Source organism: Chinchilla lanigera, unplaced genomic scaffold (genome assembly GCF_000276665.1).
Source record: "Chinchilla lanigera isolate Chin_1 unplaced genomic scaffold, ChiLan1.0 scaffold00113, whole genome shotgun sequence".
Taxonomy (NCBI): Eukaryota; Metazoa; Chordata; class Mammalia; order Rodentia; family Chinchillidae; genus Chinchilla; species Chinchilla lanigera.
The window spans coordinates 4,479,249-4,495,837 of record NW_004955514.1 but is presented as its reverse complement, the minus strand read 5'-3'; the positions used below and the strand labels follow the sequence as shown (position 1 = coordinate 4,495,837).

The 16,589-nt window shown below is 47.5% G+C and overlaps 1 protein-coding gene across 1 annotated transcript in view; it reads left to right on the top strand.

The window, feature by feature from the left end:
* Stk32b (serine/threonine kinase 32B) overlaps positions 1–16,589 on the top strand; it is a 251,523-nt gene that overhangs the window by 223,189 nt on the left and 11,745 nt on the right. The window contains exon 10 of the mRNA XM_005408828.2: positions 980–1,044. Within this exon, the coding sequence (XP_005408885.1) occupies positions 980–1,044 (65 nt within the window). The remainder of the gene's footprint in view (positions 1–979; positions 1,045–16,589) is intronic.

Here is a 16,589-nt window from a genome sequence, read left to right as displayed (position 1 = left end):
TCCTGAAGAGAGGAAGTTCAGAATAGACATACCAGCCAGGCCCTGTGTTCTCCAAAGGTGGTGGGGCTGGGCCCTCCTCAGCTCTTCCAGTTTCTGGTGATTACTGGGGACCCTTGATGTCCCTCAGGGGGCAGCAGCACTGCCACCGTCTGCCTCCATCTCCACCTGGCCTGTCTCTGCGTCTTCACATGGTCTTCATACCAGGACACCAGTCACTCACTGTATGTCACCAGTCATCTGCTATGGCTATAATTACCCCTGCAAAGATCTAGTTCACATAAGGTCACATTCACAGATACCAGGGCTTAGCACCTGAACACATTTTGGGAGACAACATTCAATCCACAATAGTGCCCTCCTCTATAAAAAATAAAAAATTTTTTTATGACTGCGTTGGCATGGGATGAATATAATCTTCCATGCTGAAAGTTCCTTTTTTCCTTCTTACTTTAAAAGAAATGAAAACATCTTTCCAACCCCCAAAGGTCTCATGGATCCAAGGCCCTGGCTAGCTGTGCCCAGTGTAGAGCTGGCCCAGCGCGCCCTGCTGGTGTGTTCACAGGGCAGCCTGCTTCCTGCCCAGAGTGCAGTCCACAGCCCCACCCCTACCTTTCAGGACGCTTGGGGCACCTGTCAAAGTGGATCTGTGGTCATAAGGAGAACAAGGCCTTGCATGGTGGCCTTGAATTTCTTTTTGTCTGGTTGGTAAAGCACACCCAACGGACAGCCAAATGCCAAGAGACCCAGCCAGGACCTTCCGTCCTGACATGGCTTTTGCACTGACTTAAAACAGAAACAAATGCTGGCCTGCTGGCCTGCCAGCCTTCCCTGGGGTGCGGCTGCCCCTACAGTCAGCGCCTGTCCTGGCCCTTGAGGTGGTCCCCGACCCCGAGCGGTGACTCGTTTAGATCAGTCCTTGCCCTCTGGCCACACATGCCTGGACAATGCTGTCATTTCATCTCACTCTGTTCTTTGACAGAATGGGCACCTGCAGCAGTGTCTGGAGACGGTGCGGAAAGAGTTCATCATCTTCAACAGAGAGAAGTAAGACCTCCACTTCCCATCCACCATCACATCCACAGCAGAATCACAGTTCAGGCCTCCAGTGGAGGCTGCCCAAGGTTGGGAGAGAAAGGGAGGCAGAGTGAGACACAGGGCTCCGGGGGGCGTGGAACTACTGCATCTGTAATTAGACTGAGCTGGGGTGCAGTCCTGCCTCTGCTGTGGGGCCTGACCCGCCAGCCTCTGCCTGGGGCATTCTCAGTTGCCCAGTGACAACGGAGATGTCCCAGCACAGAGACCTGGGGCAGGAGCCCTCGTGGGAAGGCACTGGGGGCCTCTCAGCTCTGCCCCTGCCGGAGGGACCTGAGGCGGTGTCCTTAGCCTCACTGAACTTTCTGGCTGGTACCCACATGGAAGTGGCTCTCTTACAATACAGGAGTTGTAAAATTCACCAAGGCTGTTGATGGAGTGCTCAGAGGGGCAGGAGCACTCAGATGAATGCTGGGCCCTCATTACATACTTGGGTAAAGGGGCTGCAGTGTGCAGGTACCGCTGCACCGGGACTCATGGAAACAAGATGACACAGAGCCTGCAGTGCCTCTCAGGAGTCCGCCCTGGCTACCAGCTCCCCTACACAGGTGCTAGCCAGCAGAGGAAGTGGACAACTCAGGCTTAGCCTCAGCGGATGCTGGCATCTGGGGATCCAAATACCTGCAGCTGATTTACCAGAGCAGGGTGTGGATGTGGTGACCCTATTTGACCCGCCCTCTAGTCAGGCTATGGACTTGCAGATGGCTCAGAGATGGTCCTGCAGGCTCAGATGGAGGTCAGGACCAGTTTGACCCTGATGCCGTTGCCCATGTTCACCCATTTTTGGCCCTTAGCAGGTGACCTTTAGCAGGGACGGGAAGTCCAGGCAGTGGGTCTCAGAGCTGGCTCCTGGGGGAGGTGTGGAGCTCCCAGGCTCAGCTGTCCTGGGCCAGGCATTTGAGAAGTAAGAGCAGCACATGGAGAAGGGGGACCGCATGGCAGAGTCAGGCACCCACTGGGGGAGGGAAGCTTGGATTCTCCCTCCCTGAGCTTGTAGGGTGTGGACACTGGGAGGCTAGGGGCAAGGCAGGCAGGACAGAGCAGACCCGGGGAGGTAATGGAGGCAGCAGCCTGTCACTCATGCCATGGAGCTGCAGCTCTGCTGGCTGGTGGGTGCCAGGTCAGCCCAGACACACGTCCCAGGCCCCACCTGCCAGAGGACCACAGCTCCTGGTCCACTGTTCAAGCCACAGAAGGGACTTCCGCGGGGCATGGGGAAGTGGGGCTGCTGTCACGAGTGGATCTGAACTCCCCACCATTCAGCCAGCTTTGAGAAACTCAGCCTGGAAAGCTCCACTCAGAGATCTCTGTTCAGGTCTGCACTGTGTGCTTGCATGGCCCAGCTTTGGGTCAGACATCCAGCCAGCAGAACCGAGCACCACAGAGATGCCTGGCTAGCAAATGGGGGTCTGTGTGGGCTGAGGCGAGGGAACCCAAGCACCTGGCAGCAGCAGTTCACGTTTTGCTGTGTGCCAGAAGAACCATTTCCCTTTCAAAGAAAACGAGAACAAACTATCCCTCCTGTGTCGTTCAGGGGCTGTATCTGTCTGTGCTGAGCAGAAACCCAGCTTTATAGTAGCTCCAGCCAATCCCATGCTCCCTTCTTGGGTGGAATTTGCTGATCAGGGAAATGCAGAGAATCACCCAGCTGTGCCGAGGACCCCTGTGAGATGTGTAATGAGGCTGGTGCAGGGTGTAGGATTTGGCAAAATCAAGGAAGAGAGAGCAAGTCACTTTCCAGACAGGGCAGTGGGCAGAAGCATATCTGCAACCGCAGGATGTGATTGTGGGGACACTGTCCCACGGGGTCTGGCCCGGGGTTCCTGCTCCTCCATTACAGCCTCATGGCTCACTCAACTGCTGCTTGGTGGCCCTGAAGGCCCAGGCCACCTGTCAGAGCAGGTACACCCCTCCTGTCTACCATATAAAGGGGCAAAGGTGGGAGGGCTTGGCCTTGGCACCTCAAGACCTCATCCTGCTCCATTGCTTGGGAAGGGAGACACATTCTCTCCATCTACAACCTTCCCTGCTAGTTTCTCAGCTGTAAAAATAGCTATGAGATGTCACAAAACCAAGAGCTCATACTTTAAACCAAGAATGAAGTGGAAGTTTTCATCCCTTTCTTCTTCCTGCAATCCCACCTTTGAGGAATGGGCTATGTTGGAAAATTAGATGGAGTGCCTTCTTCCCAAGGTCTGCACTGTGGGGGCACAGAGGCGGGCTGTGAACCATGTGCAGCTCCTTTTATTCTCCACAGACCTGGTATATTAGTCACTTTTCATTCATTGGGATAATATACCCAGCACCTATAATTTAAAGGAAGAGAGGTTTATATTAGTTCATGGCTTCACTGGGCTCAGTTCACACCTGGATAGCTCCAAGGATGTAAATCTGGCTAAAGGCAACTACAAGTACTCATGCCACAGGCTGAACATTGGGCTGCCTTGAAATTTGCTCTACCAGATTAATTAATCCATTGCCCTTAATCTCAGTTTCCCACAGAATTTCAGGACACAGACAAAATGTAGACAAATTTTCTGCCAGGGCACAGCAAACCTAGTCTTCAGTGCCAATGGAGTCCTTGTTTCCAATTGAAACTTCCTGATCTTGGCCTTTCTCATCTGCATTTTTGTCGTAATTCTAGTCTTCTGAGCTCCAACAGTCCTGTCATGTTTAGCTTACAGCATTCTAGGGCTTCTCTAGCCTGCATCTCCAAGCCTTTCCAAACTCCTACCACGAACCACTTCCAAAAGGCTCTGAACCACATGATCAGGTACAGCCACTGTGGTGATCCCACATCTCCAGTACCAGTTTCTGTCTTAGTTATCTTCCCCTTGCTGAGACACAATACTTGAAACCCACAATTTAAAGGAGAAAAGGCTTATTTGGTCACAGTTTGTAGAGGTTTCTGTGCATAGTCTACTGGCTGTAAGGCAGGGTGGCATAGCAGAGGGGTCTGGAAGAGGAAAGGGGGCTCAGATCATGGCACCAAGAAGCAGAGAGAGAAGGGAGGAGCTGGGGAGAAGACTATACCCTTCCAGTCATGCCCCAGTGACCTAACTCCAACTAGCCCCACCCCCTAACAGTGCATTTAGCTGTGGATGAATCCACTGGCAAATATCGTGCTCCGCTGATTTGATCACCTTCCAAACATCTGAGGCTTTGGGGGCCTATTTTAGACATAAGCCATAAAACCTGTGAAGTCAGCAAAGAACCTGGAGCAGTGCAGTTACAAGCAACACCAGCAGCCACCAGCAGCTGGGACAGAGGCCTGGGACAGATTCTCCCTCAGAGGGGACCAGCTCTGCCAACACCTTGATTCTGTCTTCTGGCCTCCAGAACTGTGAGACAGTCATTTCCTGAGATTTTCATCCAACCCCACTGGCGGTATTCTCTTATTGCCCCTCTCCCTGCAATAAGTTTGAACTATATCTTCTAAACCAGAAACAGAAAGAGCAGGCCTGGGGTTTGCATTTTAACCTGCACTCAAAGTCGTTCTGAGGCATGGTGCTTTGTGGACTTCTGCAGGAGACCACGATATTCAAACAGTGCATCCTCTACTTAGTTCTGAGCCGAGTCACAAGGACCCAGTGGAAAACTGCCTACCGGCCTAGCTCTGTGTCCCTTACCCAGGAGTATCCATCTGCAAGTCCCAGCCTTGTTGGCTGCAGGACATTCCCTGGGCCTCATCCCCCTTCACAACTCAGGGTCTCTTCCATGGACCAAGATGCTTCCCCTCCCGCTGGAGAAAAATCTTGGACAGAGATGGTCCCTATATAATATTCACTGTGATGAAGGAGCCTTCATTAGCACCAAGCAGCAAGTGAGAGCCAAGGAGACTTGGGCAGGACATCAACCACCCCAGCCCCAGTAGGAGATCTTCATTCATTGTGCAACAGATATGTCATAACCCTCGACTGGGCCTGGGACACAGAAGAGAGTCTAGTGGGATGGTGTCCCCAGGCTGCCATAGCTTGCAGGGGGTCAGTGACCACATACTGCAGGGTGTGCTGGGGTGCACACACCATGGCCTACTGCGGGAACATGAAGACATGGTCAGGTCGAACCTCTCTGACCTTAGTTTCTAAATGGAGAACAAAATTACAATCAGTACCACCTAATTTTCTGGCAGTGCAGCTTTTATTGGCTAATGATTTCAGCTGACAAAAGGCCACCGAGCCAGGTGGTGTGTCTTGTCCAGGGACTGGTCAGGGCTCTGAAGGCCATAGCAGCTGAGGCTTCTGTTCATCTGGCAAATGTACTTTTGGGCTTGTCCCTTCATTTTCGGTCAAGGACCTGAGCAGGTCCACACCATTTCATAAAGAACCACAGACTATGAAGGCCCTGATGAAAACAAGACAAGTTTCAGGAGTTGACTTTTCTATCTTTGTTATTTCTTAAAGAAAAAAATAATTTTAAATCACGTTATATTTGCCTTTGGAGCCCTTGAAAGCATTACATGTCAAAAACCTAATATTGCATTCAGTACATGCCATAGGATTATGAAAACTAACCAACATTAGCGTATGACTTTATGGTTTTAGATTTTGTTCCTTTGATAGGCCTTCTGGACTCACCGCTGCTGGTTTCTGATGAAAATTTGTCACCAGTTCTTGGCTCTAGCGGTGTTCTGTGCTTTGTAGGATATTTCACAGGTCTCCTGGCTTCTACCCACTAGAAACCAGTAACATCTCCTTGATATGACATGCAAGAATATCTTCAGTCATTATGTTGCAGGCCAAACCTTGACCGTATTGCAGCGGATAAATAGGTAAGGCCACCTTCTGTGTGTGAGGCTCCCGGGAGTCACCTGCAGCCATTGTCTCATTCTGTTCTCATCACAGCTCTATCAGCAGGGGTTTTTATACCCATTTCTCAAGCATCAAAACTGATTAAAACATAATTCTTTGTTTTTTTGTTTTTTTTTTTTTGGTTTTTCTCTGGTACCGGGAACTGAACTCACGACCTTGCGCTTGCCAGGCAGGCGCTCTGCCGCTGAGCTAAATCTCCAGCCCCTAAAACATAATTCTGATTCAAAGGGTTGCTCCAGTTGCTCCAGAGTGAGGAAAGAGCAAGGTAGGGATGATGAGCAAGAAAGCCAAGCTTCCTGGGACCCTAGCAACAAGAAATAGACTGCAGAGCTTTCTAAGTACAGGAAAAGGGCCAGAGACAATCAGCTCAGTGATCCGAAACAGCAAGGGAAATTGCAGGCCCTGATCAAGGTAGCCCCAAAAGCCTGCTCAGATTGCAGATTCTTAATAGTTCCACGAACACTCAAAATCAAGAAATTGCACCAGAATCCGGGCCCCATGACAATTTCACTCAGGTCTTCATCAAAGGAAATTGCAGTCTGGTGTAAAGAGGGTGGCTGATCCCGACGTATTCATCTCAGCCAATAATAGACATGAAAATGGAGAGGATGAAAAGGACCTGAAAACGCTCACAATCATTTTTCTGAGTGTCTTGAAAAGCTGTTCTACGCCATGCGTTGCACTCGGTGTTCCATATTCATTTCCATTTGCTCCACAATTAATCCTCACCGCCACCTTGATGGAGAAGTGTGTGTTGACATCTAGAGAGTGAGGTCTTTGTAGAGGGTTGTGGAGTTGGGATTCTGTGCAGCTCTAGGGCTTTCAAGCCCATATTTTTCTCATTATACAACACCATTCTGACTCTCACATTTAATTATTTTACAAATATAGAACCTTTAATTAAGGTATCTAAGTGAGGAAGCCAGAGGTGTGCTGCCGCTAGGAATAAATGTAAAATATGGAGGTAAACAATCAGATGTCTGAAATAAGGACTTAGGGGAAATGGAAGCCTCTCATCTCTCTTATGAGTCCTTAACATTGATTTCTACTGCTTAACCTGCTGTTAGTACATACCCAAGCTTCTTATGAAAAAGCTGTGTTTGTCTGCCTGAGACTCCTCTGCTGTAAACTGAACTGTGTTCGCCTGGAGGATGTGTGGAAGTCCTAACCTTTGGTATCTATGAATTCACCTTTATTTGGAAATAGAGTCTTTGCAGGAATAATAATCAGGTTACGATGAGGTTAGAGTGGATTAGGGTGGGCCCTAGATCCAGTGACACACCAGGGAGAAGCTCGTGTGAAGACAAGGCAAGAGTAGAGCCAACCCAAGGGACACCATGAATTGCTGGCCACCACCAGGAGGTGGCAGAAGTAGGAGGGGTTTTTCTCAGAGCCCTCGGACATGGCATGACTCTGCAAACATGTTGACTTCACACTTCTGGTTCTAGGACTGTTAGAATATTTTTGTAGAAATTAATTCTAATTGTTAATTCTACTGAATTAAGAGACTCCTGGAGAGGTGAGTAGATTGTGAGAATGCTAGCTATACATACCAGTGGATTAAGCCACTCATGTTTATAGCCTAATATGGCATCAGGAAGTGGGGCCCAGTTGGAGACAGCAGGTCCCTGGAGGTGGCCTTTGGAAGGCATCTCTCGCTCCTGCTCTTCCTCTGTGCCCTGCTGTGAGTCAAGCAGCTTTGCTCCACCTTGGCCTTCTGTCATGATGTTTCTGCCTTAAAGCCAGCTGACCATGAACTGAACCTTCAGAAGCCATGAACTACATTAAACCACTCCTTCTTTATGTTGTGGGTGTCTGGTAATTGTTTTAAACCACTCAGTTTGTGGAAATTTGTTAAGGAATCCAAGGAAACTAAGACAACTTGATGTATATGCCTCTATGATAGGCAGTGTAACTGCCATTAAACTCTTGATTTCTCCCAAATTTCAACCCAAAGTTTGAACATGCCTATTATTATCAGAAAAGTAATTTCACAAATACTTAGTGGAAAGCAAATAAAATTACAGTAATAGAAGGTATTGACACAAATTACAGAGTCTGTACACAGACTCAGTTTAACAGAGATTATCATTAGCAACTACCCAGACATTTCTCATTTAACTACCAATTTCTGTTTCTGCAGCTAGGACATTAAGTGAATTGGTCACTAAATGAACAATTGTATGTAGTGTGTACATTAAAATATTCAGAATAAATAAAAGGTCAAATGAAACTCCAACTTGAAGACTTTGCTTCTATTTGCATAACTCTTACATGCAGTACTGAGATGTATGATAGAAAATAAAACTATAGTACCATACAGTATAATCAGGAATAATTACAGTACTGTATAAACAAAATATACTATACAAAAAAGACATTGAGTTGCTATAAGCAAGTGTACAGAACTGTATAAAAAAGACAGGTCATAGGTCTGAGTGGCAGATTGTAAGTTTAAAGAGCACGCCTCTGACATGAGTCTGAACAGTTGTTAAACAGGTAGATTGTTAAACAAGGAATATCTGTAATGTGCCTTGTTCTTACTGGCTGAACTTTGAGTCATTCTGAAGATTCTTCACATCAGATTTAAACCTCACTAGAAGGTGACACTGTGGACCTCATTTTAGAGAACAGTGGAATGTTGTGCCCCACCTGGTAGAGCTGAAATAAAACCCAAGACTCTGAATCACAGGGCCTGGTGCTTCTGGGACCTCTGGCACATGCCATGAGCATTAGTATGACCAATTGATTCCACTAACAATAGACAGGACAGTCAGTGGGAGAGAGAATTCATGCAGAGTCCCAAAGAGGGAATGCCTCTTCTTTAGCAGCAAATATATACAAACCTCTTCCCTACTATTAAGCATTTGGGGGAAAAGATACTAGAATGTGGACCTGATTAGATCCTGTGTGAAGGAATCTATTCTTTAAGCGCCAGAACACCGCATAAACACAGAAATAATAGATAGCTATTTAAACAGTGTGTGTCAAGCCAGAGATTCTGATAGCTCCTCGCTTTAACTTCATGAGATTTGCTGAAAAGACCTGGTCAAAGGGTTCCACAAGCAATCAGATCTGCATTCAGTTCTGGTTCTGGCAGTTGGCTGGGTGGCCTTGGACAAGTGACTCAACATCTCTGAACCTGAGGCATCATGCACTAAGGGGACTGGATAAGCACAAATATAGCCCATCTGCCTTCTTCTGGGGTTGTTGTGAACAACCAGTGAGACTCTGAAGGGGACAGCTTGTACTGTGAAGCTTGCTGAAAAAAATGAGGAGATGGCTTTGCAGTTGTATCAGGTTTGAAAATGGGCTATTGGCAACAGTATTTTGTACACTGCAAAGCTCTGTGTTAAGATGAAGATGTATCACTTAACCTAGAAAAATTGTGACTCTCAGAAGTTAGAGAGGTGGATTCCAGCATAAAGAGTGAATGAATTCTGTGGAACTGCAATGGCTGCAAGGGAAAGAAACAAAAACCAAACCATCTAGGTGAAATGGGAACTGACTGGAAAAGTCACTCAGTTGCAGGAAGGGGTGGGGTGCGATTGGACACCAAAGTGAACAGAGAAGGGAGCTAAAGAACAGCCAAAAAGGAAGCTTTTCTGACCTCAAATTCCAGTGTCCCAGGGAGTGGCTCTGCTTGTCTTCACTTGGGTCAGACTCCATTCCCCAGCACTGGAGGGAGATTGCTAGTGGTGACTTTTTGGGTTAGGTGCCCACCCTTAAACCAACACCTTTGACCTGGGAATGATGTCTACAAAAAGGTAGCAGCTCCTGTTTGCACCCAATATCAGAATGACAAAATAGTGGCCGTAGACTCTACTTAGAGACCAGTGGTGGTGGATGGCGGCAGAGTCCAGAGGAGAAGAGAAGACAGAGCAACTGGAGCTGGGGCAGATTATTAAAGAGTTGGTAGGTCCTGTCCTCACTGGCTCCCCCAGGGCTCCTCTCCTCCAGGTGGGAACATAGTAACTGCAGATGGATGGTCTGAGTTATTTTCCTTGTTGCTGGGACAAAATACCCAGCACTCACACCTCAGCGAAGGAGAGGTTTATTTTGGCTCACATCTCAGTCCATAGTCATCTGGGTCCGAAGCAGGGTGGCACAGCAGGAGGCCTGGTGGAGGAGAGTTGCTCACAACATAGTGGACAGGAAGCAGAGGACTCAAAGCAGAAACCTGGGGGAAGATAAACCCTTCCAGGCCATGCCCACAGTGACCCACTTCTTTTTACCAGCTCCCACCTCTCAACAGCAAGTCAGCTGTAAGCCCCGATAATCCAGCTCCTTCCAGCAGCCCTGCCTATGAGCGCAGGAAGCTGTCAGAGGACATCTAGATAGCAACCATAACATCAGTGGGGCTGGGATGAGGGCTCAAAGGGAGGCCAGCTGCCCAGGCATGGAAAGAGTGGCCCCAACAAGGATCACTACCCCAGGCCCTTGGCCATCAAAGTGCTCACTCCCACCTGGATCACAGGAGTTTCCGATGGAAACATTTCAGCCCAGAACTCTCAGCCCCTCTCCAGATTCTTTTTCTGGCCCTGTGACCAGGTACAAACCTCCGTCCTCAGCACCCCCCAACACCAAAGTTTGTTTCCTGTTCACCCTGTATGTCCATCACAGCTGAAGAGCTGCTCCTACATCCTGTTCCTCTTCCTCCTCCTTCCAGGTGGTATGTGGAGCCTGGGGATGGTCATGACAGAAGAAGGAGCTCTGAGAAGCCCCATATTGCCAAATCAATATTCCAGCCTGATAGGAGCATTGGCGCTTCTTTTTATGTGTGTGTGTCGGGGGGTGACACAGGTATAGAAGACTGAATCCAGGGCCTTCACTCTGAGCTACATCCCAGACCTTTTTTGGAGCAAGTTTTGTTAAGTTACTAAGCTGTTTAGGCTCAGCTTGAATTTTCAATCCTCCTGCCTCAACCTCCCAGAATACTGAGATTACAGGCATCTACCCCATACCCAGTGAGCACTTGACATTTTTACTTCCTGGTCAAGATCAGTCACATGGCCTCACCCAACCCCAGGGGAACCAGGAAGTATCATCTACCATGTGACAGAAACTTTTGGTGAGCACTGTTAGTGACTATCATTGGTCTTAGTTACTTTTCCCATTGCTGAGACAAAATATCTGACACTCAAAGCTGAGGGAAAGGCTTATTTACCTCACAGTTTGTAGAGGTTTTAGTCCATAATTGAGCTGGCTCCAAGGCAGAGTGGCACATGGTAGAGGGGCAGCAATTCATGGCAGTGGAAAACAGCAAAAGCAGCAAGGGAGAGGAGACAAGCCTCTTTCTGTCTCTTATTTTTACCCAGTCTACCAGGATTAGGGCAGTGCCAGTCTAATCAATGGACTGATCCAACAATCAACCACCCTAAATCCCAACAGTCTTACTCCAAACATTGCATTATGAATCAAACACACACTCGATTCTGCTACCTCCAGGAGAACCCTATGACCACATGAGGCTTTGGGGGAACACCTAGACACAGCCATAACATTCCACCCCTGGAACACCAAAGATTCATGCACATCCCTATATGTAAAAGGCATTTACTCCATCTCTAAGAGTTGCCAACGTCCTAACAGTTTCAGTGTTGCTTAAAAATCCAAGTCCAAAGTCTTTTCTGAGATGTAAGGCAAACTCTTAGCTTTTGAACACCTGTACAAATGAAAAGAAACACTTTAAACATTCAATGGCACAAGATAGACATTTCCATTCCTAAAGTTACAAACCAGGGAATACAAAGGAATGGGACCAAAGCAAGTCCAAAATCCAGCAGGGCCAGCATTAAGTCCTATAGTTCTATGTGCAGCACCAAGGCAATCTGTGGCAAGATGTGAACTCCAAACAGCTTGGGTGACTCTGCCCCTACAGCACTGCAGATGGTTGTAGCCCCCATGACTTCTCTGTTGGACCTTCTTTGCTCCCTTCTTGCAGTTTCCCTAAGAAAATCCACATTCTTGGCTTCTCCAAACTTCTGTGGTCTCCACTGCACCTCTGGCTTCACACTTACAGCTTCATACACTGCCCCCTCGGGGGCACACTGCCTGGCCTCCCAGGCCTTTTTCTGAATTCTGGGTGAAAGGCTTCCTGACCCCACAACTTTTCCATTCTTCATGCACCTAATACCAGCACCACGTGGATGATGCCAAAGTCTGCTGCCAGCAAGAGCAGTAGCCAGGCGTTCCTCTCTTTTGGCTGTAGGCATAGAGTACTGGGATCACTGAGCACTCTGAATCCAATTTCAAGGAACAGGGCTGGGGATTTAGCACAGTGCCTGCCTGGCAAGCGCAAGGTCATGAGTTCAATTCCCTGTACTGGAAAAAAACAAAACAAACAATCAAGGAACAGATTCTCTCTAGGCTGCTGCCATTCTGGAACGCAGTGCTCTGGGACTTTCTTCTCAAAGCAAAGTGTTTCACTTTTGCAATTTAGAGGCTGCAAAGGGTGGAGTCTTGCTGCTTCTTGTGATGTCCTCGGGCCATCTTTTCTATTATTTGTTCCTTCTTAACAATCAAAATCTCCTATCTTTACTGGAGTTTCCTTTCTGTCCAAACTCAATGACATTTAAAATTATTCTGCAGGCCTCTTTGCTCTTGGGTCTCAACATAGATTTGGCCCAAAACCCCCAACAGCAGCCATGCCACAGCCTCAACATTAGACTGCTTTGAAATTTCTTCTGCAAGATTAGTTAGTCTGCCACTTTTAATCTTAGTCTCAGGCAAAGTCTCTGAACATGAGAAAAATGCAGACAAATTTTCTGCCAAGGCATAATACACATCATCTGGAGTCCAGCAGCCAATACAGTCCTTCTTCCCAACAGAAACCTCCCAAGACAGTCCTTCTTCCCAGCAGAAACTATGCTGGTCTTTACTGGCAGGATTTCTATCAGCCTTCTGGTCTGAGCTCAGACCAAAATCTCCCATACAGTACAGCCTAAGTAGCATTCCAGTGCTACTTTTTCAGCTGGCATCTCTGAACCTTTTCAAACTCTCCCACAAGCCATTCCCCATCCATCAGCTATTAAATGAGAAGGGGTTGAATGAAAGATACCCAAGAAATCTCAGTCCCTCATTATCCAGAAGCCTGATTCTGCCACCCTTTCAGTTCCACCAGAGTTAACCTCTTTTGACCTTTTTTGCAAAGGGAAGGAGCTGTGAGAGGAGAGGGCAGTGGGCTCCCATATCACGCCCACAGTTTGTTTTGCATCAGACAAGAATGGATAAAGCAAACTTTTCATGCCTCTGGTCAAAGGCTGTTATTAAATTTGTGAGATAAGAATTTCATCACAGACAATATTCCCATTAAGTGATGAGATTTCAAAGAGGAACAACCAGTTAAACTGAGCTTTCACTTAAGGAAGACGAGTCTCATGGGGGTCTGGAAGGAGGCTGTATTAGTCAAAGTCCTAGAGGAAACACTAAGGAGAGTTTATTTACAATGGGCCATTTACATCTCAGTGGGTGTGAAGATAACCATAGATGCTAGCACAGAAACCTGGGGTTTCATGGAAGTGAAAATGCAACCACCTAAGAGGCTGGGCAGGCAGAGATGGAGACCACAGATGGTAGCATCCATGTAGGGGCTCTCTTGACTCGAGCAATGACCTCCCAGTGTTCCCAGAAGCTCAAGGCTACACCCAAGCCTGACTGCCCTTGCTCTTCCTGGTCTCTGCTACTCATTGTCATGGCCCACTGGAAGCCCAAGACTATCCACCCCTTGAAAGAGGCCTCGAAGCCTGAGAGCAGATGAAGATTGTGCGGAGTGATCTGGGGAAGACAGAAGATGGTCAGCCCAGGGGCCTTCCAAGAATCACAGCAATATTTCATGAGGAAGAAACTAGAGTCACCTAACTCATTCCAGGAAGTAGACAGAAGTCTGGTGGGGCACTGGCTACTCAGAATGCCACTCGGGCTGTAGATTTCTCTGTTTTAGTTCAGTGTGAAGGAATCACATTTCTGGATTTGAGCTGTTGCTAGATGTAGTGCTCTACCTCTGGAGTGGGGAGCTGAGGTCAGGGAGGCTGCTAGGCTTCTGTGAAGGATGCCGGAGGAGGGATGGGATGATTTCATACACAGAGCTCGTGATGTCTTGCATTCTCCCCTTCAATATCTACCCTCCATCCCCAACCAGAGAATCATTGTTCAATTTGGTGGTCACTCTTTCAAAATTTCCAGTAATCTCAACTCTGTTCTTCATTTCTCTTTAACTATAGAGAGTCAGGACAGACTGAGTGTCCTTTATCCAAAATGCTTGGGCCCACAAGGGAAACTTGTTTTGGCGTTAGACTATCTGCACATACATAATGAAATGTGTTGGAGATGGGACTCAAGTCTAAACACAATATTCATTTGTGTTTTATATTCACGCATAGCCTGAAGGTAATGTTGTATAATATTTTTGATACTTTTGTGCATGAAACAAAGTTTCCTGGTGTGAAAATTTCATTTGTGACATCTTGTTGGCACAAAAATGTTGGATTCTAGAACTGTATCACTTAGAGTTCACAATAAGAACATATTTAATTGGGTTTACTAAGTAGACTTACTGTGGCCACCTGCAGAATCAGGGGTGGAAGAGTGTAGAGGGTCATCTGTGCACTGGGAGTGGGAGATCCAGTCAAAGGTCGAAAGCCTGGAGCTCACTGCAAAGTCTGATGCAAGTCTGTATCAAAAAGCTGAAGGGTTTGTATTGGAAGGCCGAAGGGTCTGCACTGGAAAGGAACTGGAGACAAACTTTCAAAGATAGTGGCAAAGACTGGAGCTCCTTCAAAGAAGCAAAGGGAAGACTTCCTTCTTCTTTCCGTTTTTATTCTGTCCAGGCCACAAGCCTATTGGTCAGTGCTAGCCGCATCTGGGGCAGATCTTCCTTCCTCATTGTGCACTTTATGTGCCAGTCATCCAGACAAACCTAGAACTGTGCTCCATTCATCTGCTAGATATTTCTTAATCCATTCAATTTGACGTCCCAATTAACTAGCATGGGAACATTTGGATTTCACGTGTTCCCTTGAGAGATGTTCAACCTGGGTGTATAACAGTTAAGAGCACAGACTCTGGAACAAAACTGTCTGCAGTTGGGTCCTGATCCTTGTTAACTTTGTGACCTCAGATCTCACCCTGCTACCTCAGTTTCCTCATTTGTAAGATGCAATATTAATAGCTACTGGGGATAAATGACTTGACACATGTTAAGCACTTAGCCACTGTGATAGTCAACACCACATGTATTTGCCAGTAATATTAACTACACAAAAATTATCAGTCTAATATGGTGCCACTCAATTAAGTGCTGTGTCAAATATTATCTTGCCTTCCTTTTTCTAAGCAAAACATGTATACATGCAGAAAATAATTAACAAACCAACCCAACCCAACATTTTTGGCCACAAGAGCTAATATTCCTCAGCACATGAACTTGTGCAAACACACGAACTGATGCCCACAGGGGCTTCAAGCTACCTGGTTCTGCAACAGGCAATCCAGTTCTGTCCCACTAAGACACTCCATTGCTCCATTTAATTACAGTGAGCCTCCTTTCCCTTTGGAATGTGAGACAGAGCTGCTGGCCTGGGCACACACCTGCAGATGAAAGGTGAAACCAGGCTGAACCATTTATCCATTTGTTCATCTGCCCCTCACTTCAACACCTTGATAGTGCCCTGTCTCTGGCTGGTCACTGTGCTGGAGAGTGTGGGACCACAGAGCCCACTGTGGTCCTTTCCTGGTGGGTGCAAGAGAGATGCCTACAGACAACAGACTAGGTCACAGGGGTTCCTTCCTGCTCAGCCTACTGTTCTGTTTCACCCATTGTGTGTGTTCAGTCCAGTAATTCCTCATCACCAACACCACCACCACCACACTACTCCTCTGGGCTTTCCACTCTGCTCTTTTGCCTGGGACAAAGCCTGCAAAAGCAGCTGTATCTCCCACCTACCTTATCCCCCACCTACCTACTCACCCAGTGTCAGGAGATGTGCACTGAAGTAACAGCAGGAAGTTAAGCCTCATTGATCTGCAGTTTCACCATCTGTAAAACCGGAGTACATCCACATGGCAGACGTTACCATAAACCAGCTGTCCTGCACAAGGAACCCTACAGGGCAGGCAGATGACGCACATTTGCTCCTCTTCCTCTTAAGGAAGTGTTCTTGTCCCCTGTCACAAGGAAGAAAAAAGGTTGAAAGAAGTGGAGCCAAGTTCCTCCAGGACACACAGCCAGTAAATAGCAGAGCTGGGACTCTGAGCCAAGTACCCTGGACCCTAGAGCTGCACCATGGGCCATTCTAGAAGTTGTGGGCTCAGGAAGTGACATGGACAGGCAGAAATGGGCGTATGCGCTGAGAAACAGTGTGGGGTTTCAGTCCACACTGGGCTCTCACACAGAGGTTGGGGCTCATCCATGGCCAATCACCTGCAAGATTAGCCTGGGCTGACCCCACTAGAGTATGGGCAACAACCGGATTCGAAGTTAGTTTTCTTGCTGGTCTTTTTCTTCTACCCCTTCATAGCGCTTTGCCTTTGAAAACTACTCAACTGCTTGTGGATTTCAGTCTGTGTCCTCCCCCTGTTGCAGTTCTCTGACACAAAGCACTTCCTGAGACCACTCATATTCATCCCTCAGAATTCTGGTCACAAAGCTGGCAAGTGGGGGCTGGGGATTTAGCTCAGCGGCAAAGC